Source organism: Marmota monax, unplaced genomic scaffold (genome assembly GCF_021218885.2).
Source record: "Marmota monax isolate L192 unplaced genomic scaffold, Marmota_monax_Labrador192_F-V1.1 WCK01_AAM20220418_F8-fsc00027, whole genome shotgun sequence".
NCBI lineage: Eukaryota > Metazoa > Chordata > Mammalia > Rodentia > Sciuridae > Marmota > Marmota monax.
Genome location: NW_026694617.1, coordinates 4,359,774 through 4,387,363, shown reverse-complemented (window position 1 = coordinate 4,387,363; position 27,590 = coordinate 4,359,774). Strand labels below are relative to the sequence as shown.

The window sequence follows — 27,590 nt, the reverse complement described above, 5'->3', positions numbered from 1 at the left end:
TGGAAAATGGGAGCAAGCAGGCTGTGTCTGATCATCTTTTGAGTTCACTGCTTGACTCTGGAACCTAGAAGAGCTTCCATCTCAGAGCACATGCTCAGAACAACATGTTGGGTGACATAGGGACACAGTGAAGCTCTGTGAGGGATTCAGAGACTCCCTTTGAGACCCAAGAACACACAGGTATAGTGACGGCAATTTTTATGTTGGTCAAGTAGTGTCTGTCACTTTCTGATAGAGACATAGATTGAAAAACAATTTACATTTCTGGTTCTGAAAGCAGGTGTACTAAAATGCAAGGGTCACAAGCAAGTCAGGAATTTCACCAAGAGATCCAAATCTGGATAAGAAAAAAGTATCTACGGGAGGCCAGTTTTAGATAGACAGAGTTAGACATAGATATAGATATCTTTGTTTTTATGCTCAATTGGAGTTCAAGAGCCATTAGGCTCATACTTGTATTTTTTAAAAGCAACATAAAAAAAGTAAAAGGTACATGATTAAAAGATAACACCAAAAAGAAAAGAAAAGAAAAGAAAAATCCAGTTATAACACTCCTAGGTGAGCATAGCACAGTATACATACTTGACCATGTTTAGAGCAGCACAATTCACAATAGCCTAGTTGTAGAATCAGCCTAGATGCCCATCAAAAAATGAATGGATAAAGAAAACGTGGTATATACACACAATGGAATTTTATTCAGTTGTAAATAAGAATAATTTATGTAATTTGCAGGAAAATGGGTAGAACTGTAAAGGATCATGTTATGTGAAGTAAGGCAGACACAGAAAGCCACTTCCTTCTTATTTATGGAAGCTAGAGGGAAAGGGGAAGGGTAAAAGAGGGTGTCATGAAAGTAGAAGGGAAGCCATTATGATAGAGAAGAGGAGCAAGGAGAGGGAGAAGGGGAGGGTAAAGGCAGGTATTGGGAGTAATATTGGCCAAATTATACCACATGTGTACATAACCATGCCACAATGAAATCCACTATTCTGTATAATTAATATGCACAAATAAATACATATGAAAAAATAAGATAAGGTTGCTCCATAGACTAGCACACAGGCCAGGATATGTGCCAAAACCTTAATAAATATCTGTTGACTTGATGAGATTCTTTTGTATGGCCTGAGGTAAAGAGATGGCTTCCGCCTTTACTTTGACGTTTCCTGTCACTCCATAAAACACATTTTCTAGGAGATATCTACCATAGTTATTGAAATGTTCTTTCTAAAATAACTACTCTTCTGTCATTCCAAAATGCAATTTCTGCATCCTTCACTGAGCATAATTATTAGGAAAAAAATAAACTTCAACTTCTAGTGTCAACTTTAAATTATGTTATGCTATGGGGATATTATTCCCCAAGAGGTCCAGTTCCTCCCATTTGATTTCCCAAGAGAAGTCACAGAAGAACTTTAGGCAGATTTAATATGTCTTTGGAAAACTAGTATATTAATCCATTTTGCTCTTTTCTTTCAATTATCTTCACATTCCCCCTAAACTCGGGATTTCTCAATCTTCTAAAGCACAACTACTATTTACCTGTATGAATATTTTTCTTCCTTCAAAATGGGGAGGAAGATTAATTTCCCTGAGCAAACTCTTTTATAATTATTCTATTTTATTCTTTTAATTGCCTCCTACATCCACTTGAGAGGATGCCTACCACCTTCCATTTTCCCTTCGGTCAAGTTTACAAGAAGAAGGGAAGCCAGTACAAATTACCAGAGCCCTGTAGTTGGAAGGGAGCCCCAGGCCACACTATGTTGCATATCAATTCAAATCCCATCAGAAGATTTGCCCAAGAGCCCTGGGAAAAAAAAATGTATCAGCAGGTTGTTGATTTGAAGAGTTTGCTGTTTTCTTGCGCTTATTTATGGAAAGTTAAATAAAGATAACCTAAATTGTGTCATACAAAAACCACCAAGTCATTTTTTTCCATTCTTCTGTATATCCTAGCATTGCTAACTATACATTGGTAAAAGTACAGCATTAAAATGTAAATACAAAATTGAAAATTACTTAGGAATCTTCTAGTTGGTGTAGTTTTTTTTAAAATGCAAATTCAGATATTGCTGGGAGCCATTAGCCAAGTAGGTATGACAATTTCCTTGCCAGCATACCCCATGTTGCAGTGACATTGAATGTAGGTGACCTTGCTCAAGGACCAGGGCGGATTAGGGTGTTCCCGGTTTAGGATAATCGGGTTTAGGGCGTTCCAGGTTTAAGATTATTCCTGCTAGGAATAGGGCGTATCCTGCTGCCTGAGTTCCCCTTGAGTTCTCACGGGATTCGGACAGTATTTTTTGGGAGATAGAAGCCCAGTGGAGGTGGATTTGGGCAGAGAACGTGGATTTCCCCAGAACGTGATTGTAGATGGCTGGGGTGAGTTCGGGAATAAAGAGTTGCTGTTTGAATCTACAAGCTGTGTGGTGGCTCGTGATTGTGTGCCCAGCCAGACTGCGGCATTTGTGCCCAGCCAGCAAGATATTTCCTTTATTATCATTTCAATGTAGAGTGAACAAAAAAGGGCTATCCAACAAATAATCTGTGTTCTCTGCATTGTTAAAACTACACAGAAATGTAAATTTTTCAAATAAGTATGTTATAAAAGGAATTATTTTCACTATAAAGGATGTTTAGGATGCAAAAGGACAAGAGCAGGTATTTTTGGACTTTTTGGTGTGCTGTTGACACAAACATTTTTAAATTTGTAAAATAAAATACACAGGATACTTAAGGTAACCAATTATGTCAAAAATAGTTTTAAGAGTTCAGATTCAGGGCTGAGGTGGTGGCTCAGTGGTTGAGTGCTTGCCTTGCATGTGTGAGGCACAGGGTTTGATCCTCAGCACCACATAAAAAAATAAAATAAAGATATTGTGTCCATCTACAACTAAAATAAAATATTAAAAAAAGAATTCAGATTCAATAAATACATGATTCTTTTTAAATACTCTAATAGCAAGAGCTAATATTAATCTGATAACTAATACAAATTTAATGATTAACACAAACAATATTTCATGTTTTCTATAACTGAAATATGATATGAAAATATTAGAGACAAAGTCATAGGTACTACTAATGTTACAACGGTTTACTCACTGTAGGTATAATAGATGGAAGTACTAAATTTCATTTAAGGTTTAATTGTTGGTGAAATTAAGTAGGTTCCCCCCCCCACACACACACACCCATAGACATCCTACCACCACCACCACCACCACCCTTGAGCTAGAAGGTCATAGTGAATCTTTCAAATCGCTTCCTACCATGCTTGACTTAAATCTTATATATAGAAAAACAAACATACACACACACACACACACACACACACAAGTAAATTCACCTTGCTACTGTGAGTTCCCCTTTATCCTATTTCACACTGTACCAGTTTAGGATTATATAGCCTAATTATAAGAGGTTCTCAAAACTATAATGGTTTAACACTATAAGTATTTTAAAAAGTGAAAACATTTAAAAGAGAGCCTTGTACTTCTAGTATTTCAAGATTTCTGTTACTTCGATTAGCTTTGGGAGTCAGGTAGGATCATTTGGGAATGTAATTAAAAAAAAAAACTTAGAATAGCTAAGTAACCATGTATTTTTGAAAGGAAAAAAATCAATTCAAAAGGCCTAAGAATCTAATTCAATAGAGAAAAAAAATATTGTTGAAAAGCCTTGAATCTTAGATAGGGATTTTGAGAACTATTCTTTCAGGCTTTGTACCCATACTCAGAAATACACAAGCTAAGAATGAAACTATCTGAAACAAGTATTAGCACATTATAATGGAAAATGTCATGAATCACTGCCTTTTGGATTCCTACAAATTATGATAAATAACTAAGTAAAATCATGAAAAAATTCGATTGAAACAGGTAAAGAGAAAGGGGAGAGCAAAAGTAAGAAAAAGAAAAAAAAAGAAAGGAGGGTGAGATGACGAAGAGAAGTGGGTAAATACAGACAGAGATACAGAAGGTACATCCTGGACTAACAACCCAAACTGTGGCATGGCAGACCAGGCTTCCATAGATAGATGCTCCTCTTACCATAAACCAAAACATTCTGCACACAATGACATGTTTACTTCTCTTCCTTCAAAATCATCTTTTTAAAAAATTCCATGTTCAAACTTAATTATTGTCCAATATTAAATTCTCATTTTTTTAACATTTTATTGTCTACTTAGCCAAGAAAGTACCAGGTATTTTATATATAGAGAGAGAGGTATGCTGGGGGTGGGATGCACAGAAAAAAGGAATTTAAAGAATATAGTAATAAAATTCTGATGGGAAAAATAGGAAACTTATGAAGATGCAAAAGACAATAATAATTTTAAAATACACAATATAATAAATATGATATCATAAAGAGAATTTTCAGTTTAAAAAAAGGGACATGAAGAAGTTCACAAGTTACAATTTTTTTTTTCCCTATAGAGTACCAGTAGGCAGACCACATGGTCTTTAGACATGAATGAAGGTATGAGTTACACATCAGTCTATTTCTTTACTTCAACAGATGATTTAAATATACTTAATCCTTCTACCCACAAAAATGCAACTCATATTTAAGGTAAAATGCATTATGATAGTGACAAATTTTAAGCTAAAAAAAAAAATACAAAATCGTTTTGATCCTGAGTATTTGAGAGAGTTTTAGATGGTTACCTCAAATATTTGAAGGCAAAAATTGTATTCAATGAACAATACTCTGACACTGTTTTTCTCTAGGTATATTCTTTATAAGCTATAAGACACTTATGAGTCATTAGCCAGTTTTTGTTGGAAAACATCCTACACATCTGTATCTTTTCCTGAAAGCTTCCTCCTTTGAATTGTGATGTTATGCAGTATCTAGTGCCATTGTTGTAACTAAGAAATATCTTTCTGAAATACTTCTACAATGAATGGAAACTTTTAGCATGTTCAACATCATTCCAAATGGTATAATATTTGCTTGGGGTGAGGGTCTCTAAAATTTAAATCTACTATGCCAAATCCTGACAGTCATTTGAAAGATTTTCTTTTCAATTAAATAAATGGGAAGTGCCTCATCTGTGCTGAACTAAAGTAGGAGATAATGTTCTCAAAACATGACCCTTTTCATGTAGTAACATAAACTGAGAGGGATAATGTCTCCACTGCTTTCTCTCTCACACACACACAGGCACACACACACACACACACAGGCACACTCACAATGCTTTGTAACAAACACCCTCCCCTCTTACGTACTCAATGTCATCATTCTGCATCCTCAGCATCTCCCCTTTACTAGTTCATTACCAACAACACTCAATCGGTAAATCCAATTTCTAAATTTAAATCCCATTCCTCTTTACTTCCTAGCCCCTCTATTATTCCCCTTCAGGAACACATTGAATGGAGTAACCTAGACTTGCCATCTTCAATTGAATCAGATTCTGTCCCCATCATAGAGCAAAAATATGAAAGTCACTAGTGACCTCCACATATTGACTTCAGTAACCACTTCTCATTCATCTCCTTGAACTTCTCACTTGTACTTGACCCGTGATCTCTCTCTCCACTTTAAAACTTTCTTTGTTTGGTTTCCAAGCTGCCACTTTCTACTCCTTTTTGATCACTACCTATTTTCATGACTCCTCTCCATTTGCTGACTTCCACATAATTGTCACAAGGCTCAGTTCTTGGAATCCTTCTATATTTTATTGAGTTCCTTGGCAATAGTTCTTAACTGTGTACTCATATTAGAATTATACGGGAAATTGTTTAAAGGTGTGATTCCTTGGAGAGTCTCCATTCCAAGACAATCAAAATCATAATCTCCGAAGACCAAGACCACAATTTTACTTTACTCTCTACTCCCTTTTCCCTAAAACAATTATCCCCAGCACCCAGAAGCCAGGGTTAAAAACCCTAGCCCCAAGTGATCCTAGCCCCTATACATTCTGTACCATGATGATTCACAAGACAGGTCAGACTGCAGACCTCTCCTGTGAACTCCAACCTCCCTAGCCACCTATCCCACATCACCAACTGTATAGATAAAGGCAGCTCAAATCCAACCTGTTCAAAACCAAACCTCATCTTCTCCCTAGAACCAAAACCTGTTCTACCCATAGTCTAACATCTTAGTTAATGGCAACTCAATTCTTTCTCAGGCCAAATAAATGAGAATCATTCTTTATTCCTCTGTTTCTCTTAGAATAAAATCCACTTCTTTAGCAAATCCTGTTCCACCTTCAATAATTACCCATATGTAGCAGCATCTCCTCACCTTCACTGCTGCCACCCTGACCCAGTCCTGTCACCTCCCTCCTGATTTATTACTTTACTTGTAGAATAGGTTGCCCTTCCTTGGTCTTCTCTCTGGACAAATGACAAGAGGATGTTTAAAACTGGTGAGCTAGAGTATGCCAGCCATCTACTCAAAACCTGCACTAGCCTTCTTATCTCAAAATCAAAAACCTTACAGAGGTTCATTAGGCACATGTTAACTGATCACTTCTTTGAAACATTTGATTCCTTCGATCTGAAAGCACCCAATCTCTTTAGTTAACTTCTAAAAATAAAACAGGTGCTAACAACATTTTCTTTCCTTTCTTAAAAACTTGGGAAACTGTGTAATCCCCAGTGCAACCAGGCTCAGAGATGAAGCTTTTAGGCAATGACCGGGGCTCTGACCTTATCAATGCATTAATTCATTTATAGGATTAATACAATGACAGCTGAATGAACTGTGGGTGATAACTGTAGGTAAATGGAACATGGCTTGAAGAAATAGGGGTATGCCCTTGGGGACTACATCTTGTTTCTGGCTCCTTGCACACTATCCCTCTCTCTCTTCTTCCTGCCCATCATGAATTCAGCAGCTCTCCTCAGCCATGCCCTTCCATGATGTTCTGTCTCACCTCAGGCCCAGAGAATAGAGTTGGTCAATCTGACAGAGATCTCTGAAATTGTGAGCCAAAATAAATCTTTCTTCCTTTAATTTGCTCTTATCATACATTTTGATCACAACAAGAAAAAGCTGGCTAAAATAGGTTCCTTACTCATTGTTTCTATACTTTCATAATCCTATGTGTTTACCTATTAATGTTCTATTTCTATTTCTGATACTACATTATATACAAAAGCTCTGAGTGAATTCAACTGAGGACTTTATGAATGTAAAAAGTATAAGAAGCTATCAACCTCTATCGATTTGTGGTCCAAAACACAAAACTCAGAAATGAGGAACTTGAGAATCATAAGGCCCTGTCAATGCCTTCCATTCAAAGGCAATTAATGCTCCTGGAATGAGGTGGGAGTAGGGACTTGAGAGCAGCTCTTTAATCCCCAAAGGTTACATTTCCTCATACCAAGTCATTCCATAGAAATTACTCAGAAGTCTTCTAAGATTAACCAACCATAACAATCCATACAGAGCAGAGCAGAGCCACTGAGGTCAACAGCTCAGCAAATGCTTCTCTCGTGGCTCAGCTCTGCACATTCACCATAGTTCAGTGTACAGAACTTGAGGTCTAAACTCTAAAGGACCTGTAAGCTGGCTTGTCAAAAAGGTCTCATTATTTCTCTCAACCTTTTTCTCTCTCCTGGATCTTTTCCATCCAAATGTAAACACGCACAAATCTTTCCCATCTTGAAACAAAAATACTATAAACAAACAACAAGAATAACAGCAATGTTAAAAAAAAAAAAAAATCAACCTAACACAAGCTCCCTCACTTCTGCTCTGGAATTTGGCATTTCTAGAAGTGTTGTCATCAACGTGTTTCCTGACATTCAATAGCCCACGTCATTCTGGCTTCTCCAAGAAAATGGTTCTTAATAAGTACACTAAGTGATGGCCATGATGTTAAACACAACAGAATTATTTCAGAGCTAATCTTACTGAACCTGTCAACAATATCTTGTGCACTTTAGCACTGTCCCCTTCCTTTCCTTAAAACCTTTTTCCCAAGCCTCCCTGACACCATGCTCAGGTTTGCTTCTCTTTTTACCTTTCTTACTGTTTCCTCTCAGCCAAATAATCTTCCTCCTCTCTTTGCACCCTGACCTCTTCCCAAGGCTACCCTGTCGGTGTGGTCTTAGATTTACTTTCTATCTGACCTCACCTCCTGAGAAAAAGCCTGAACTTTACATGGGATTGCCTTCCAAGCCTGCATGTGGGGCCCATTCTCCTATCCCACCAAACTGGCTGCCCTCCAGTGACCCCTGAGTCACTCAGATCTCAGCCACTTGACCTTTTCTCTTAAATACCTATTTGAGAAATCTTAAGATGTATCATTTAAAATACTTCCTCTTTGAGAACAAATATCAATAAGTATGCTTGGTTCTGAAACTTCTCCCAAGGTCTAATAGTATATTTCCAAAGGTATTTTGGAGCACTCTTCTTAGACTGTGTTGATCATTTCAAATTGAATGATTCTGAAGCAACTCATGATCAGCTATCAATTTGCTTCAGCTGTTCTTCCTGATTTCTTAATTTCCAGTCACTTTCCCACCTAATTTAACTGGAATATTAATAACAGTCTTACTCAATATGCATATCTGACTATTTTTCCAGTTTTGTCTAGAATTCATGCTGGGCCAGACCCCTCATTCAATTTTCAGGTCCACTACTGCCAGTAGGTAGCAACACTTTGGGGGACTGAAAGTCAACTTGCTGCTGTACCTGTATAGTGCTGTTTCACATTAAAAAAAAAAAAAAAAAAAAAGCTACAGTTTCCATCACCACTGCATTAAAAAATAGGGTCACAGATTTACTCAATTCTTTCCATTTAGCTTATTATTATTCCCTGATTCTAAACAGTCTCTTCACTGAAGCACCCCACACCCTAAAGCTTCCTGGCCAATCTATCTGTATCGCCATTGTTTAATTTCCTCCCCACCCATCCCGTGAGTGAATGTTAAGTTAATTCAAACCATTAGAGAAATAGTCTATGACAGCTTGCCTACAAAACCAAAAATCAAAAGTGCAGCAGGTGGAGTCCATACATAGCTGAACAGCTTCCATCTCTTAAGATGGTCTGCAAAGCCCTTGGCTGTTATAAGAAAAAATGTCTGAGAGTTGAGGCATATTTTGAGTATCTTTATGTTTCAACATTAAATTATATACATTTCAGAATCCTGTCAATCTTTTCTTTGCTCTTCATCAAATGGATGAGTATGAAAGTCCAAATTACATCATTAAACTATTTTCCTGAACACTAAAGGAAGTGTATTTAAATGTTTACTTTCGGCTCTATAGAAACACTTGCGATTTGTAAATACTCCTGATAATTGCTTTAATTTTTTAGGAAAGCTGATTAAATATTTCAAGCAAACAAAAAGCGAAGACTTACATGTGCAGAATGATTTATACTTTGACATTGTCTACTTTGCTTATGTGTACTTCTATACACACACACACACACACAAACTTGTTGAATTTCTGCCATTCCATCTAGTATGTTGGCTGAACAGTGAACTTTGTTAAAATCTTATTTTCCACAGGACTGGCAAATATTGCATTGGAAAGTATAATTCTCAGCCTTTCTCCCACACCATTATTCTCATGGAATGGAAGACACTGTGCCTGAGAAAACAGAACAGAACAAAACAAAATATCATCCAGACAAATGAACTATTTGGAGGAATGCATTGCTATATCTTGCCAAAGTCACTGAAAATTTGCTTCTGAAAGCCTTGATGATAATACTCTGATCATATATGGAGTCCTACTCTACTTCCACTAAAATACTAGTATTTCTGCAATCATACGCAAAACTGAGGCTTCTTTTTTTTTTAATGGGGCAAAAAATGAATATAAGATTCTGCTGAAACTAAGGACCACTCAATTTTATACCTTTCTAACTTTGTTTCCCCTGGTTTTATGACTTTTTATGAATAAAAAGAATAAAGAGATAACCTGACTGGTGAGTGACAGTGTCTACAGGATCATGGCTGCACCCCTCCTACTGGCCCTACCTCTGGTTCACTGTGGAAAACTGCCTGAATGCAAGGAGACATGCACTGAGAGGGGAGGAGGAGGGGCCTAAATAGGAGATGAAATAGAAGAAAGGTCATAGAGGTGAGAAACTAAGAGCAGTGTAGAGAAAAGACAGCAGAAAGAACCAGTAGAGCAAGGACTGGGCTTCAGTCCACCCATAGGTCCATATGCCTCCAGAAGAGCTTGATAGTTCTCCAAGTTCAGCAAGTCTAAGCCCAAGTCCTCATTTTACTTATGGTAACAGTTTGTTACTAAAGTACAAGAAGACTGTCAAGGCCATCAGAGTGCAGGTGTTAATAAACCACAGTTTTTTTGCTACAAGGAAGAAGGCACCTGGGGTTCTATATAACTGCAATTGTTCTATATGGAATTGTTCTATTATAATAGAATTGTTATTCTAGTTATTCTATATAACTGGAATTGTTCTATTATGAAGAGAAAAGACAACATAATTTCTCAAACCAGTGTGTGAGGATATAAAATGATGTCCTTCAGAGAAATCATGCAGGCCTTGGCTGTCGCTTCAAAACAACAGGGCTTCCCTGGCTGCTTATGGACTGACCTTCCTTTCCAAGTCTCATCTCTCCTAATTCAATTTCTCAGCAATAGAAAACTATTTTAATGGTTTTCCAAAACAAAACATTAATTCTTCAAGCTCTTTTACCCTTGAACACTTATCTCTCCCCTCCACTCCCTATCATAAGCCCTCCTTATTTTTCTGGTCCCCATCTGGGCACTGCCTTTTCCAGGAAGCTCACATTTCTGCCCCCTCTCGGCTTCTTAATAATGATGATCATAACAGCAGCCAAGACTTAATGAATACTTCAGCTTGGTGAGCATGTGTTCTAAGCACTGCACAGCCTCAACCCAATTCTGCTTCATAACAACACTATGAGGGAGGTAGGGAAGATATTCCCATGTTACAGATAAGACACTGAGGCACAGAGAGTTGAATTAAGTAGCCTTCCAGGGACACATCACTGGTCTGTAAAGTTAATATGTGAATCTAAGCAGACTGGTTCTAGAATCTGTGTTTTAGGGACTAGACCACAGCCTCTATGTGACTAAAAATGAGATGACCCCAATCACTGCTACATATAGGGAGCTCTTCACTGTCCAGTTCAGAATTTATGGTCAGCAATATGTTAAAACTGGATACATATTTCTCTTTAAATACTAAATCTAGACTACCACGTATGGAGAATAAACTATCAGGGATTCCTGAAAAGTACAAAATCTCTTTGAAAAATATTTTTGTTGAAAGCTAATTTTTACAAAACTATATAGCTATAAATGGCACGCCTAAAACGTATTAGAATTTACCATTTCTATGATAAGAAAAATGTCTTAGAGTCTAATGAAAACCCTTGGCAATTTGAATATTATATGATACTAAATTATACTATAATTATTTCAAAGGTCAAGAATCTTACACATTTAGTCTTAAAACTCTCCACCTGGGTGATGCAATCGGAAAATTTAAGTATGTATGAAAATATTTAATTATACAAAACAAGTAGAGATCTACTAATTTAATAACCTTTTAGTAAAATGTGCAGTATTTTCCCACGAGTATTTTTTTCCTCTAGTGCAAAAAAGAAACTTTAAAAAAAAAATTCAGTGAATATGAGCACATATTTCATTTTCCAGTTCTGGTTTCAAGGAAGAACAGGATAAAGTGGTCTGGAATACAGTATTATATTACTTGTTAACTCATAGGAAACTCTGTGAAGCTATTATACTTGGTGCCACTTTGAAATTAAAAAAAAAAAAAGGACTCAGAGACCCAATTCAACATTTTCAGGAATAGACAGTCTAGAAGGGAAGAAAAACAATAGAGAATGCAGGTGTGAGAGTTGTTTTTCAAATATTCAGAAGAAGAGCTTCAAGAAGGCAGACACAGCGGTTGGGGAAGTAGCTCAGTGGTAAAGTGCTTTCTTCAAATGCATAAGGCCCTGGGTTCAATCTCCAGTATCACACACACACACAAAAAAAGAAGGCAAACATATATACACAGTGGCTCCCTTCCTGGTCCACAGCTATATCACCAGTAACATCTGATATGACCTTGCCATGGCCAGTACTTTACCTTTTCTCAGACAACTTTAATAAACCAAATATCATAATGTTTAGGAGCATGGGCTATGGAGACAGAATGTCTGCTTTTAAATCACAGTTTTACTTTGTACTACTTGACTTCAGTGGCTTCCATGAAGCCCTCTGTGCCTCAGTTTCCTCACTTATACTTTGATACTTACATGCAGTTCACAGAATGGCAGTGCTATTGGGAGGACTAAGTGATTCCATATGAGCAAGGCAGGTGGAACCATTTCTGGTACATAGATGCCATTTTCTTACTACACGGACCAACACAGCTTCCAGAGTCTAACCAAGGGCAAGCATGTTGGCGCCCAGGCAGGCCTTAGGTAACCCACAAAGACATATTAAAATATCTCAACAGCTTACACACTCAATTATGTGGCTTCTTCAATCCTTCCCTGTATACAAACAATAGGCCCACACCCTAATAGGGCTTTCCACACTTAGTCAGGGAGGCCACTCTGTTCTTAATGAATCACTTTGAAAGAATTAAATAAGTTTATTCCATCCTCTGAACAAGAAAGATGGCCCTCAAATGGTCAATATTTTTTATATGCAACACAAAATTCATAAGTACCATGTGACCAAAAATAAAATATATTATCAAAGTGGACCTGATTGGTGGGCCACGTTTGATATTCTCACTTAATATTATTTTGCAATTTGTTTGCTTACTTGCTTCAAAACAGCAGGAACAGATGATGAAGACTTAAGGAAAAAGTGAAACAGGAAAACACAAAACTGTGAAATGTCTAGCCATTAAATCTTCCCATTGTCATTACATTTTAAAAGGACAGAGACCCAATTCAACATTTTCATTTTCATACATGCAACAAATCAAACCTGTTCACGACATCCTATTCAGACCCACAGGCCTCCTGAAATCAGGTACCATTCCAGTTCATCAAAACTGTCTCTGCCATTGCCCCTATCTGCACTGCATGTCTTAGATGGTTTCTCATCTAGGGACTGAATATTCTGTAGAGCAAGAGACCTGTCCCGAGAGCAAAGCACTTTTGCTGTGAAAGAAAAATCACAAAATCCCCGAGCCAAACTTAATTTTAAAACTTATCTAATCAAAACCCTTTGTTTTGTAGAAAAAGCAGGCCCTGAAGAACCAAGTCCCCCACAGCTACTTAGTGATGTGTTTCCTTTTAATATGTCATCTATCAGCCCAGCAAATTATTTATTTATTTGATTACTCTGTTATTATAGCACATTGACAGAGAACAAATTTTAACTTCAAAATTGAAATTCAAAAGAAATAACAAAAATTTAAAGCATAACCTTAAAAATAGCAAAAATCATGAAGATATTTAACTTTGAGAAAATATGAAACAGGCCAATAGAATTTTAGTTGAGATTCAGGTAATCACAAAATAAACTTATAACTGACTAAATTCTATACCCAAACAGTAAAGATCTGGTTTGGACTTTATACAATATATTTAGACACCTTCATTTCTTTTTTCATACTCCTTATGCCCCAACTCAATCTGGAATGTTCTTTTGTGATAAGAGCAGATCACAAAGGAATCTCCTTAACCAGATCTTTGTGGTCAGTCATAAGTAAGAGTGAGGGTCAGAGAAAAGGAGAAGAGGGCAAGATGGAGGGTATGGGTCAAAAGAGGGAGAGGGAGAGGAAGAGTAGAACTGTATTTTGTTTCTATAATGTTGATTTTCATCCTCCTTCATGTGTTACTTACGAAGCTGCATTCTTACATTAGAAATAAATTCAGACATGATATTAAAAGCAAGCAATAATGAAAAATTCCATAACCCATTTCAAGTTGGACTGATATGCAAATGTTATCATTCTTTAATACTAAAATAAGTAAATATCAAATGGAAAAATAAGAGGCTAGGGAGGTAATAAGTAAATTCAAATGTATAAAACAAGTAGATTTCAATTGCATTCAATTATTTCACCCAATCACTGAGAAGTGAAGATCCTCTAAAGAAAATTGCATCGCCTTTCCAACTCCTCGGAGAGCCAGTTTAGTTAACAGCCTACCTATACTTCAGAGATGACCATGCGGCTTACATGTCAAACTCATTTTAAAATGTCAATCATGTCCCTTTCAATCTAATTAGTTTGGAAAGTAGTGTCACTGACCTGGAACTATGCAGACCATTTATTATCATATCATTTGATCAATCTAACACTTTGCCTCAGTTGAGTTTAAGACACCTGTAGCCAAAATGTAATATCATTTTCTCCCACTTATTACAGGTGACTCTCAATACAATTTTCTATTTACAACTCAATTTATCTCCATGAAAAGGCATGGGCAACTTCACAGAGGAATCTCATAGAATTCTCTTTATTTTGAATTTCATGGCAATTAAAATAAAAAGGTATAGGGAATAAGCATGAACACACCAAAAGGTGCAATGCACATGTGCTCAGACACATACACACATATACATGTATGCCAAATATATATGACAGATTCAAGGTTTTAGATTCCCAAGAACCACTAACGGGAGAAAGGAAGAAAAGCACAGGACCATGGATAACCTGGGAGAAATTTGGTATCTTAATATGGAGAACTTTCTTTGATATGATACAATGAACCATATAAAAAGTGTGTGCAGGTTAATCGTCTTCATATGAATTTGTTCTATAGTAAAGAAAAACTCTCTCAGGTACATAGTATTTAACATGACTTTAACTCAGCCAACAGCAGGATGAGGTAAAACCAGAGAAGTAATAACTAGCTCTGCAGACCAACAAAAGTGTATCTGTATCAGGCATCAAAGAGCACAGCCCAAGTATGTAAAAGGGAGGAACTAAGGGAGGAGCACAGTGAGGTTGAATGGGGCAGGGAAAGGAGAGGGAGGGGTGTAGGCAGGGTGATAGCAGCAGGGAGACTGAAGACAGTCAGCAAGGGACATAGATCAGCTGGTCTTCTCCCTGAGAAGGGCAAGAAATTACCCCAACTTTTTCTCATTTCAGCTTTGCATATTTAAGAACCGATTTGCAAGACAAAAATACAGGCAGGTAATCTTATCTGTACAGTACAGAATAACATATTGCATCAAGAACGGAAAAAGATACTCACACACACTTATATATGCCACCAAAATGTTATATTCATATTTTTAAATGTGGCATTAAAAAAAGATAGCAGTTATAGTTAAAGTAATGACTACTCGCTCTAGAAGATGATAGTCTAAAAGCAGGGTTTCAGCTTTCCATTCTTCCTTGTATCCTGTACTTTCCTTTGAAGAACTGAAGTAGCATCTTACCAAATTTGTTGTTTGAGGAATAGACAAGAATTTTCAATCATGATTGCTTGATCAAATAAGTACCAGTGAATATGATTTACATGGGGTCAAATGCAGTATGCATCTTTCTCACACTTACCTTCAGGTGAAGAACCTGTCTTTTGGGAAAAGACAGCGTTTACTTTACTCTTCTTACTGATATCATTGTTTACAGACAAGCTGGATTGAATTTTTCTATGCACTTTTTGGGAAACAGGAGCTGAAAGTTTGTGATTATCTGCAGATGCATGTTTGGCCCCATGGTGAATTCCATTTCCGTTGCTCAGACTCGTGTGGCCTCCGTTCTTCATATTGACTATTTCCTCCTCTCTAGGTTCCTGTGCTGAAGTCTGCAGCTGGGGCAAGCGTTGAGGTTGGGCTAAATTAAAACACAGGAAAAGTGTATCTATATCAGAAAAGAAATTACTATTTTACAATCACAAACATGCATTCCCTCATCAAGATTTGAGGTTTTACTCATGATACTAAAACTAAAAACCAAAGAGAGAGAGAGAGAGAGAGAAGAAAGAAAGATCAAAAAAGGAAAAGTGGGAGCACTTTATACAAGGATATAAAAAGTCAAGCAGAAAAACCATATTGTTGTTGGTATTTCTAGAAGATATTTAAGAAGTCAAAACTATGAAAAAGTAAATCAGGATTCATTCAGCAAAAGTTGAACCTTTTCTAAATGTAGGACCCTCTTTGGGCACTGTAGACACATTGGTATTATCCAGATACTCCTAATAATGATAAACTATTCAATTATCTTTTGAAATGAATGGAACAATGAATTCAGGATGTGAACCTGAACAATAAAAAGAGGAATATATTCTTCATTTTTTAATTCTAAAACCTTGAGAAGAAAATCTTTTCTATATTTATTCATTAATTTGATTTTAAAATAAACAGTTTATGAAAAGTAAGGAAAACAAGAGAAATCCTTTAAACTGAAACAACATTGGCAGTTAGAAATACTGTGATTCAGGTCAGCACCCAGCTAAGAATGCCCACTCACCCCTCCTAGGCAACAGGGCACTGAATTCCCTGCATAAGCAATCAATAAGGGTGGGGGGGAATAGGTCTGCATTCTGGAAAGGAAGAAACAATATTGTGGAGATGTGCACAGACTCAAATGTTCTGGAATATTCTTTAAAAACTATACTTTCAAAAAAAATTAAGAATTTAGCCAGATTTATGCAGGATGTAGGATCAACCACATAAAAATCAACAATGTTTCAATACGCCAACAGTAGCCAATCAAGAAATATACAAGAAAATTTACTCTTTACCCTGGCAATAGAAAAAAGAAAGAAAAAAAGATCCTCCCCTTCCCCCCCACAAAAAAAGTAAGCCTGTTAAATGTCTATAATTACACTAAGAAAAAGTGGGCAGAGATTTTTATGGTAAAAAAATGACAAAACATTACTGAAAAGCATAAAATAGACTCAAATAAAAGGAGTGAGTATAAGTATGTGAATTCTATTGATATGTTAATTCTTCCCAGTTTATTTAGTTAATGAAATTCCTATTAACATTCCTAACAAGTTTGTTTATGGAAATGGAAAAGCTGATCCAAAAATAAAGAAGAGGAGTCAAGAACCACCAGTAAATTTTAAGGAAGACAAAGAGGATAGTGAAACTTAATTATTAGATATGACATCTTGGTATGAAATCATGGTGTGGCGTTTGACCAGGCACAGACAGATAAACCAATGGAACAGTCAACTCCAAACATGCAGGTAGATGCACATTCATGTGCATTGTGCCTCATACACAAAAATTCCAGATACAGTAAATACCAACATATGAAAAGCAGAACATTTATAGTGAAAATATCAGAGACCGTTTTAATAACATGACACTTAGAAGGACAAGTGAATTTACTTCTTTGAATAATGAAAATGAAACAAAAATGGTGAATATCTGTTTGTGCTACCAGCATTACTGAACATACAGATTTTGGTAAATTCCTGTATCGCATTCCATGACACCTCAGTAGCTACAGGCAGATATACGAGCTGCCACGCTTGCATTCAGAAAGTTACCAATGCAAGGTGTCAGCCACACGAGGGAAGTGGAGACCCTCCAGTCATTGGAGAGGCAGAGTTTTTTGGCCTTGGCAGTGGGGTGCAGGCTCTGGTGTTCACTTCCTAAAAGACCAGTGCAACTACTAGAAGAAAATGTAGGTCCAACACTCCAACAGGTTGGCTCAGGAAATGACTTCCTTAACAAGACTCCTAAAGTACAAGAAGTAAAATAAAAAATAAATAAGTGATATAGCATTGAATTAGAAAGCTCTTCTTCATAGCAAAGGAAACAATCAAGAGCTCTGAAGAGAGAGCCTACAGAATGAGAAAATGTCTTTGCCTCCTGCTCCTCACATAGGGCACTAATATCCAGGATATACAAAGAACTCAAAAACCTTAACACCCCCCCAAACAAGTAACCATCAATAAATAGGCAAAGGAACTAAATAGACACTTCTCAAAGAAAATACAAATGGTCAACAAATATATGACAAAATATTCAACATCTCTAGCAATTAAACAAATGCAAATTAAAACTACACTGAGATTTCATCTGGCTCCAGTGAGAATGGTGATTATCAAGAATACAAGTAGCAATAAATGTTGGCGAGGATGTGGGGGAAAAGATATACTCATACATTGCTGTTCGGTACAACCACTCCAGAAAGCAGTATGCATATTCCTCAGAAAACTAGGAATGGAACCATAATTTGACCTAGCTCTCCTATTCCTTGGTGTGTATATATATATATATATATATATATATATATATATATATATATATTCAAATATTCAAAAGATTTAAAATCAGCATACTACAGTGACGCAATGACATCAATGTTTATAGCAGTACAATTCACAGTAGCTAAACTGTGGAGGTGTCCTAGGTGCTCTTTAACAAATGAATAGATAAATAAGATGTGGTATATATACACAATGGAGTATTACTCAGCCATAAAGAATAGCATTTTGGCATTTGTAGGTAAATGGGTAGAAGAGGAGTCTATTATGCTAAGTGAAATAAGCCAGTCCCAAAAAGTCAAATTCAAATGTTTTCTCTGATATGTAGAAACTAATCCAAAATAACATTGTGGGATATAAAAAAAGAGAATAGAGGAAAGATCAGTGGAGTAGACAAAGGGGAATTAAAGGAAGGAAGGAAGGATGGAATGGAGGAAGGCAGTGGAATGAATCTGATCTAACTTTCTTATGTACATATATGAATATACCACAGGAAATCTTTACATTACAAGACACTAATTTAAAAAACTATAAATAAGTAGCAGAAAGATCAGCAAACTAGAGGAAAGGGACTAGGGGAGGGAGGAGAGAAGGGAAAGAGGAAATACCGGGGAAAGATATTGATGAAAAGTTATTATGTTGTGTGCATATACAAATATGTAGCAGCAAATCTCACCATTACATATAATTGTAATGCACCAATTACAAATATAGAAAAAATCAACCTGTAATTTGATTGAGTAGATCTTAAGCAAAGTCATAAATCACAGCTTTTCAACAACAACAACAACAAAAATCAGTAAGAACAAAAATATTCAATGTCAACATTTATTATTCCATAATTTCTGGGTATTCCAAAGTCCAAAGCTGCTTTTTGAATTAGACTGCTTATGATAATGAACAATTATGAAATGTAAATCACATGTGACAACAAAGAACTACTCAAGTTAGAAAAAATATCACATGCAAAGCTATCTGATTATTGTCCCGACTAGCTAAGACTTGGTACATATTTTTTGACACACAAAAGAAGTATGTACTTGAGTGAGTCTTTGGCACACCATTTTTCCCTTCAGTACTTATTCACATATCCTAAGTCTTCATCCTACCCTGAAGAAAAGCGTTTTAACATATCAAAATACTCTACTCACAAATGTGCAATACTTCCAGAAAAAAACATCATTGTTGTTTAGCCAGAAAAAGCACGCTTTCATACCAAGCCTATTAACCTTAATACCTGATTTATAAAACTAATATATGAAATCCTCTTATAGTTTTTCAGTTCTATTTTGATAAACAAGGGGAATAATTGTGTAAAAAAGTAAATATTTGAGAATACTCAAAGTAATGGTCATAAAAGATACCAAAATACTTTTCTCTTAAAATGGAATGAAAAGAAACAGAAGAAAAGCTTGCTCTCTGTTAAGCAGCTGCATGATCCTTCTCATGACCAAAATCTGCAATCAAGCCTTCTAAAACAGGAGCTCTGTTTCTTACGGATGTGCAATTGTTTGATTTAGAGATTAATTTGCTACTGCTGTAACTTCTTGTATCAACCGGAATGACATCCTAATGACTGCTATTGAACCTAAAGCTAGTTATGCATATGTATTTAAAAGGATGCCAAAGAAGGCATTTAAACCTCATTTGGTGTTCTTTTTAGAGCACTTTCTAGTAATCTCCCCAAATATATGAAATGTTTCAGGCCATTTTTTTTTCCCCTCAGAAGAATGATTTAAGTAATCTGAGAACTTGGCTAAATTGAAATGTCATTGGTCAATGCTAGGGAGAGTCCTCATCAATCAAAACTGTCCCATCATATTCCATAATCCAAGATAACTCAGAATTATTAGTGTAAGAGTTAAACATTCTCCATAAATAAAAATAAAAGTGGTAAAAGGCAACTGTGTCTTGCCACCAAATTTTAAAATTGACAAATTTGACCTTTTTCTACTATCAAAATAGACTCCTTGCAAATTACTGAGTATGGCTGAAGTGATATCCTTAATTATTTACCTACATTTCAATCTTGAAAACAACCTCTATTTCTGTTGGCAGATAAATGATAGTACATAATTTCTGTTTCACTGTCACCTAATTGCTTTTAGTGTGGTTTATCTTATGATAAGGTACCCAAAATTACCTCCTTACTCCATTTTTTAACATTAAAACATTTTTTTAGTTGAATAATTTTGCCAGATGTGTGTAGTAAGTGAAATGGAAACTGGATAAATCCTAGTTATATTAGTTGTCTCAACAGACATTAAATTAACTTGGTTGATCATTTTTCATGGTATGATTTCAAGGTAACAGTAAAATTACAATTACAACCATGTAGGAAACATGCTTTCATTTTCAAATAAAGAACAAAACCGTCTGAGCAATTAAACCACAACTATTTGGTTTGAAACAGATTTCTTTTCCTTATTTGTGTAGAAGTTGTGTATGGCTTTAAAAAAAAAAAAGAAAGAGAAAAAGCACGTTAATATGGGAATGACACAATGCTTCTTAAAACACAAGTGATGCCTAGGGACCCTCGCTCTCCCTTTAATGATCCACTGCTCTCATTCAGCTGTCTTTCTTTTTTCAAATCTTTACATATGTGACAGCTCTCAAAAGTAGACCATAGACCATCTGGCATTTTCAGAGGTGTAACTTGTGCAAATTCAGCTCTATTGGGAGCGCCTTGCTATCTTCTGCCTGCGTTATAAAGGGACAATAGAATGTAGAACTTATGAGTTGTTTTGAATTATTCATTTTTTTTTGCCTGTATATTCAAGAAATTTTACAAACTCTGCATTTTGTACTACATAATCACATGCGTTAAAGGTACAAAGAAACTTTTTGACACCTCTTTTCTACAGAAAGCCAGCATTTTGTTTGATATGTGAACATTCAGAATCTGTTATATCACTCTAAACAGGACGGGTGCTTCTACAAAAGACCCCATTTCAAATTTACTCTATACGAGGGAAAAATGTATTCTTGATATTCAGTAACGAATGCAATAACATCAAAATTTCAAATACCAGTTATAAGAACATTCAGCATCTTCAAACCTGGAGAGCATTGGTCACCTGCTTCCCATATGTGTAAAGAGTTTTTTAAAAAAATCATTGCTCACACAATGCAGTATGATTGTAATTTTAATATCCATGATGAATAGTTACAAATGTCTTAAGAAATGCTGTGCTTTCTAGATTCAAATGTTTTCAATCAGGAAGGAGACCAATAGAATTAGGTCTGGTGATTTTCAATAAGAAGAATAAATATGAGAGTAAATGAGTCAATAGCATGAACTTCTTTTGATATATATTTTTTTAAATACAGGTGATATTCTAACTAGTAATAACTATACTTGAAACTACAGCCACTGGTATAGCAACACAAAGCAACATTTTGCTTTGGCATATAATCTATTAACCTGTGCAAATCATCTTCAGTCACTAGTCTCTTTATAAAAGTCAGATTTAATAAAATTACAAAAGGATTCTCATGCCACTTTGTAAGCTTAAGTGGTTGATGTACACATAGGAAAAATAAAACTAAATGCTTAGGATTTAAAATTGTCATCAAGAGAATGGACAATATAGAAAATGAAGGGGGAGATGATTTGGAGTAAGTCTAAATTACTTTTCCCAGGGATAGTTACTGAGTTTTTACTGGGTGCCCAGTATTATGTTATTATATGATTTCTATGGGACAAGCACACATACATATATACATCGCATGCACATATACTCCCCACACTCAGAAGAAAGGTAGACATTATATATAAACATATATATGAATGTATACGTAAAAATAGCATCTCACATATACAATATGGCATATTAAATTTGATATACATTAAAATATGCATGTATATACAACAGCTTTAAAAAGATAAAACATTGCTCCAATAGGACTCTTATGATAAAACTACATTAGCTTTTTATTGCTCCATAAAGTAAATTTAGGCTAAAATCAACTAATATAAATGTGCTAATGCCCCACTTTTTCATCAGTTGGATGCCCAAGGTGAACTTCTAGGCTATTACTTAACACAGTCTGCAGGCACCTGGTATTTACTATAATGTCTCCTTTGTTCCCCTCCCAGGGTCTTCTAAAAATTTTCACTTAACTCTTGAGCTTTTGCACTCTCGTCATATATCCCATTTTCCATCTTCCTTTTATTTAATGGATATATTTAACATATCAAAATATATTCCGGAATTCTGAGCTTTTCTGCAACAGTAATCAATTTGAGGATCCCAATCAATTCCTGAGAAACAAATCCTCATAGAATGGAGGGAATTTTTCAAGATTTTATCACATCTTACGTCATCCTTAACATGAATTCAGTTTACACTATTATCAAAGAAATCACCAAGTGGCAATGGGAGGTACTACTATCTCAGACAAAAAGAGAGAATGTTAAAAGTTGTTTGGAGAGGCAATCGTTTTTCTGCATTTCATAAAAAAAAAAAAAAAAAAAAAAAATTAGAAAATTCTTAAGCGTATTTAAATTATGCCTGCAGGAGGAGACTGGCAAGCTTTTACCAAAATCCATTTCCCCCGTTGTCCAGTGCAGATGGCTAATCCTATTTTCCAGTCTTGACATTAGCTTCATGTACCCATGTTCCCACTGAAGGAATGAGAAACTTATTTCTGCCACTTCTGGGCCTGGGCCTTAAGGTTTGGGTGTGCCTTCTCCATGGCTTTCTTTTTTGTACTTGGCAGCAACCCAGCTTTGACCACAGCTAAGGCAAATTTCTTAAGGGAGGTTGAAGAGACCAAACAGAAGGATCTGTATAGCAGCAGGGAGCAGAGCCTCCCACTGACCCAGAATGCTCATCTCCCATAGTTACATAAAAAGTTAACTCTCATCCTACTAAAGTGACAGTGAACACTGGGATGCCTTATAAAACATTAGCAGCTTCTACTAAGGCCTGTTAACAGTATGTACAATGAATATCTGTGTAATATATATAAATGGTCCATAGCTCAAATGACTCCAAACACACCAGTTTTTCACAATGAAGAAATCTTTAAGTGAAGGTCTGCTCGCAATAGAAATAATCTATCAGTAGCTGTAGAAAGACCCTGTTCAACACATCCCCTGTGACTAATCTTAAAAAAGCAATTTTTACAATATAACATGGGACTATTGCTAAGATACAGTAATGTGATCATGTAGTTCTATAGGAAAAGTAGCCATCTCAGTCTTAGTTTGCCATTTGAAGACAATTACATCAAATCCCATCACATTTTTATAAGGAAGGATGATCAGCCATTCCAGTTTGCACAGGACTAAGAGATGTCTTGGAACAAGGAAATCAGTTTTAAAACCAGATCAGTCCCAGGATACCTGAGATAAGTTGGTCTCTTTTATGGAAGGGCTAATGTTCATGACTGCTAGAGGTTCCCTAAAATAAGATCCTGGTAAAAACAGATCATGGGACATGTATAGACTTCAAACATGACAAACTAGAGTTTGACTTCCAGAGTCAGAATTTTCTAGTTCTTTGGTCTTAAGAGAGTAACTTCACTCCTTAGGGGCATTCTGACCTTCACTTACAAAGTGAGAGAGAGTGATAGATCCTGGTGGGTCTTTGGAGAGGCCTGACTTTCCAATCTCAGACCCTTGTTTTTCCCTTCCCTACATAATTTCTTCCCATTTCTTTCTGGTTTACTATTTGGCTTTATTTTTTAAGTCTATGTTACTGTGTTTCTAATTCTTCATTTTCCTATAAATCAACCTCAAACCTCTTTGCAAATAAAGATGTTTCAAATAAATATGTAACGTTATTTTGCATTTTTCTGAAAAACCACAACTTGATAGAAAAGAAATTTAAAAATAACAATTTTTAAAGAATACATTGGCATTTCCTTTAAAATGTGTATGTATTACTAAAAATGCCACAGACCCTACATCAATGAAGATCAAAAACCTCTACTATATTGGCTCTTAGCATAGTTTTATCCCTAATGCTTGCTTTTATCTTCAAATGAATGACAAATTTGGCCTTATGATCTATCATGGTTTCTAGCTAACTTATCTGGATAATATGAGTCCATCACTCATGGATTTGAGAACAGAATATATTCAGTTTAAGTATCAGGTTTCATATGGATAGTCATCTACCAGATATATGTGTGTGTGTGTGTGTGTGTATGCGCATGCGTTTGTATGCGTGCTAAGAAAGAGAGAGAGAGAGAATCTCAAAACATATCATACTGTTTCTCATATAATCTCATGGTAAGACAGTATTAGGTTCTGTTATCTCATTGCTCTCTGACTCAGAAGGTATTTCCATCATTCGAGTCAACTGATAAAAATGATCTCTGCCTGTAATTACTTGTAATTGTATAATGAATATAACTAAATAAATAAATTCAGATGTGTTTATAAGTATTTTTCAGAAGAAATAGCCTAGTGTTTCTGTATCATAAAAAAAATTAATTCAATAAAAAATTGGCATTAAGTGTATGATCTTTCTAAAATCCATTTCACATACAGAATTTTTATAAGACATAAGCTTTACAGGGAATAATGCCTTCATTTGGTTATAAGACTCACTGCTGAGTTTTCTAATAGGTCATAATGGGAATATTCAGGACAAATACATCTGTGATTGTTAAAGAAAAGGATTTTAAAAAAGATATCTCTTTGGTTTCTTAAAGAATCGATTCATGGACAAGCGGAAGTTTGAAAAGCCCTACTATTGTTTGAATATGTCTCAATAAACAGAAGTTTTAATCTGAATTCTAAAAGCAAGAGCAAGGCCATAAGTACAGAACAGCTAGCTACTACTTTATTTGGTCTCCAGACTATCTGAAAAACATTTCTTCAATTTTTTTTATGTTTCACCATAAAGATTTTTTAATCACTATTTGTATTTATTTTTAAATAATAATTTTAAGAAGTCCCTGGAAGTCTATCACAATGGGATAGGATTATTCAAATATTATAATCTTAAATAACAATTCAGAAATACTTTTTTTTTAACCAAATTCAGCATCTACAAACATCAAGAGATATACCTTTCAGTAAAATCCGAGCAGATAATAGTTGAAATTGGTGGGAACGATAAAGTATAAACCAAAAACTTCACATATATAAAACTTCAGGATTTACCTGGAGGATTTCCATGCTGAGCATGGCATGCAAGGTCCACAACAAACGTAAGAAGACCTGCCATCAGGAAGCATGCAGCACATAGGTGTCAATGTTGACATTTGGACCATGCAGAATTGCCTTGTGATCTAGGTCCTAGACCCAGCCCATTTTGGGGTCTCTTTATCTTCTTTATGCTATGCACACCCCCAGACAAGGCAAGGATACAAGCCAAAATACTTGAAACTAAGAACTCTGAACCAACATCAAAATCTGCATTAAGAGTATATTGTTGAAATGTGAAGTCAGCTAAGAAAAGGCAAGAATGGGGGCAGAAAGAGATCCCTCCATCCTGGCTGAATAATCAATAGTCAATTCCAAATAGTACTAAAGTAGTAGCTGCCATTGGTTCTTAGGATGCAGATCTTGTGTATGTTGAAGATAGAATGTAAGGGTACTTTGCAGAAAATGGCTCATGGACTGGTATATTGGACTTCTTACAACCTTCAGTAATCATAACAATAAAACAAAAAACTCTTAATTGTCCAAGGTGAAAGGCAACTAGCAAAAGCAGGCAACTTTATTAAAAGATGTTTCACCTGTAAGCAACACAGCTATTGCTAATGACATGCAAATAAGTTGGTTACTGTGTAAATCGAAAACAGCACATCCTTCTACATAGACAAATTTCAAAAATCCACCCAAGTCAGAGTACAAACTCTGGTGAGTTCAGACCCAAAATGCTTCTGTGCAATTCACAGATGTACAACCTCCAGCAACAGTCCTGGCAGCTCACAATCTGAGATGGCTAAAATTCAGATAATCATGTATGTTAGCTAAACACCAGCAAATTATTTGCTACTGTCTCAATTTAGGTGTGCTAATGAAAGTGCTGTAAAATGGAATAGGGATGTTAGGGAGGAGAAAGAACTGTGGGATCCTAGAACTCCAGGCTGTCTTAAATCTCTCCCTAATCCCTTGCAGATCACTCAGAAGACACAAAGCCCAGGGAAGAATAACACCAGGGAAAAGCCTCACCACCCACAGAAACAGAGAAGATAACAGGAAACCATTCAATGGGGACTGAGGTAGTTGGGAGAATCCAGAATTCCAAAGTGGCAAGGCAAGGTATAGGAGTCAAAGATCATTAGGGACTCCTTTGGTGACAGTTATCAGAAAATGGAGTCTCTTCCACTGACACCTCCAAAAAAAAAAAAAAAGCAACTGATAAACAAGCAACAAAAACATTAAAGAAATTATACTAAAGACATGTGATTATTCTACCCTGAGATAATGCCTAAGCCTAAATCCTTGTTACCTACTAGAGGAGAACTGTGGAGGCTCTTTCAAGGGACTCTTCCTTTTCTCAAAGGTGGTCATGAAGGACATCAAACAAGGGAAAGCTTCTTAGCAGAAAGTCCTGCAGACAACAAATCTGCTGGCCACAGAACTCAGGCCAAGATCAGGGAAGAAATTCAACAATGAGAGCATAGGCTAGACCCTGATCATACCGTCTTCCACACCATCCCTAACCAGCAGAATATTGTATATTCCCTAAATGAGCACTTACTTTAGGTTTACACTGTGGTTCTCTTATTACACTATTATACAGATATGCTTTAAGACCTATGTTGCAGGAACATGAGGAGTGACATCCAGATATGATCTAGGGTAGATTTCTGAGTCATTTCAGAGGAGAAATAATACATCACTTAGAGGTCTGTGGAACAACATGACACTGTCTCTATATGCATCATCTGGATATGGCTTTGAGTTGTCTCTTACTGGGGAAATACAAAGTACATCTATGTTTGTGAGAGAGGTAACTGAATCTCATTAGGTAAAAACAATGTGAACTCTCATGTATGGAGAAAAACATCCACTTGTCTACACAAGAATAAACATGTGCTGGTAAGTCAAGGACAGGACCAGATTTATCACCTATGCTTGGTCTATCCAACATTCCTTTCTCCTGGTGGCAATATAGATATTAATGAGAATGCTGTCTTAATTTACTGACAAGAAACGTTTGCAAAAATAAAGAGTTTTTAGTTACAGACATTTTGTACACAGAGCTTGACAACACCATGTATTTGCTGACTTGCCTAATTCATAGCACAGAGAGTTCCTTAAGGACAAGATTCCATATTCTTAGAATTCCATCAACCTTATCAGGCACATACATGCTGACAAAGAGCCTTGTATGATGTTTAGCACCCAGTGGACACCCAGTGAAAATTAACTGATGATGATGAATTATACTAGCTTTTAAGCTGTCACTTGATCCCAGCATATAACAACCTTCCTGAATAAATCAAGCAACAGTTTGGTATTCAGTACCATTATAAACTTCATCCTTCACCTCC

At 36.0% G+C, this 27,590-nt stretch overlaps 1 protein-coding gene across 3 annotated transcripts in view; it reads right to left on the bottom strand.

Annotated features, from left to right (window-relative positions):
* Positions 1-27,590, bottom strand: part of Mdfic (MyoD family inhibitor domain containing) — an 85,805-nt gene that overhangs the window by 15,749 nt on the left and 42,466 nt on the right. For all 3 annotated transcript variants that reach the window (XM_046422465.2, XM_046422464.2, XM_046422463.2), the window contains one exon: positions 15,458-15,736. In XM_046422465.2, coding sequence (XP_046278421.1) covers positions 15,458-15,736 — 279 coding nt within the window. The remainder of the gene's footprint in view (positions 1-15,457; positions 15,737-27,590) is intronic.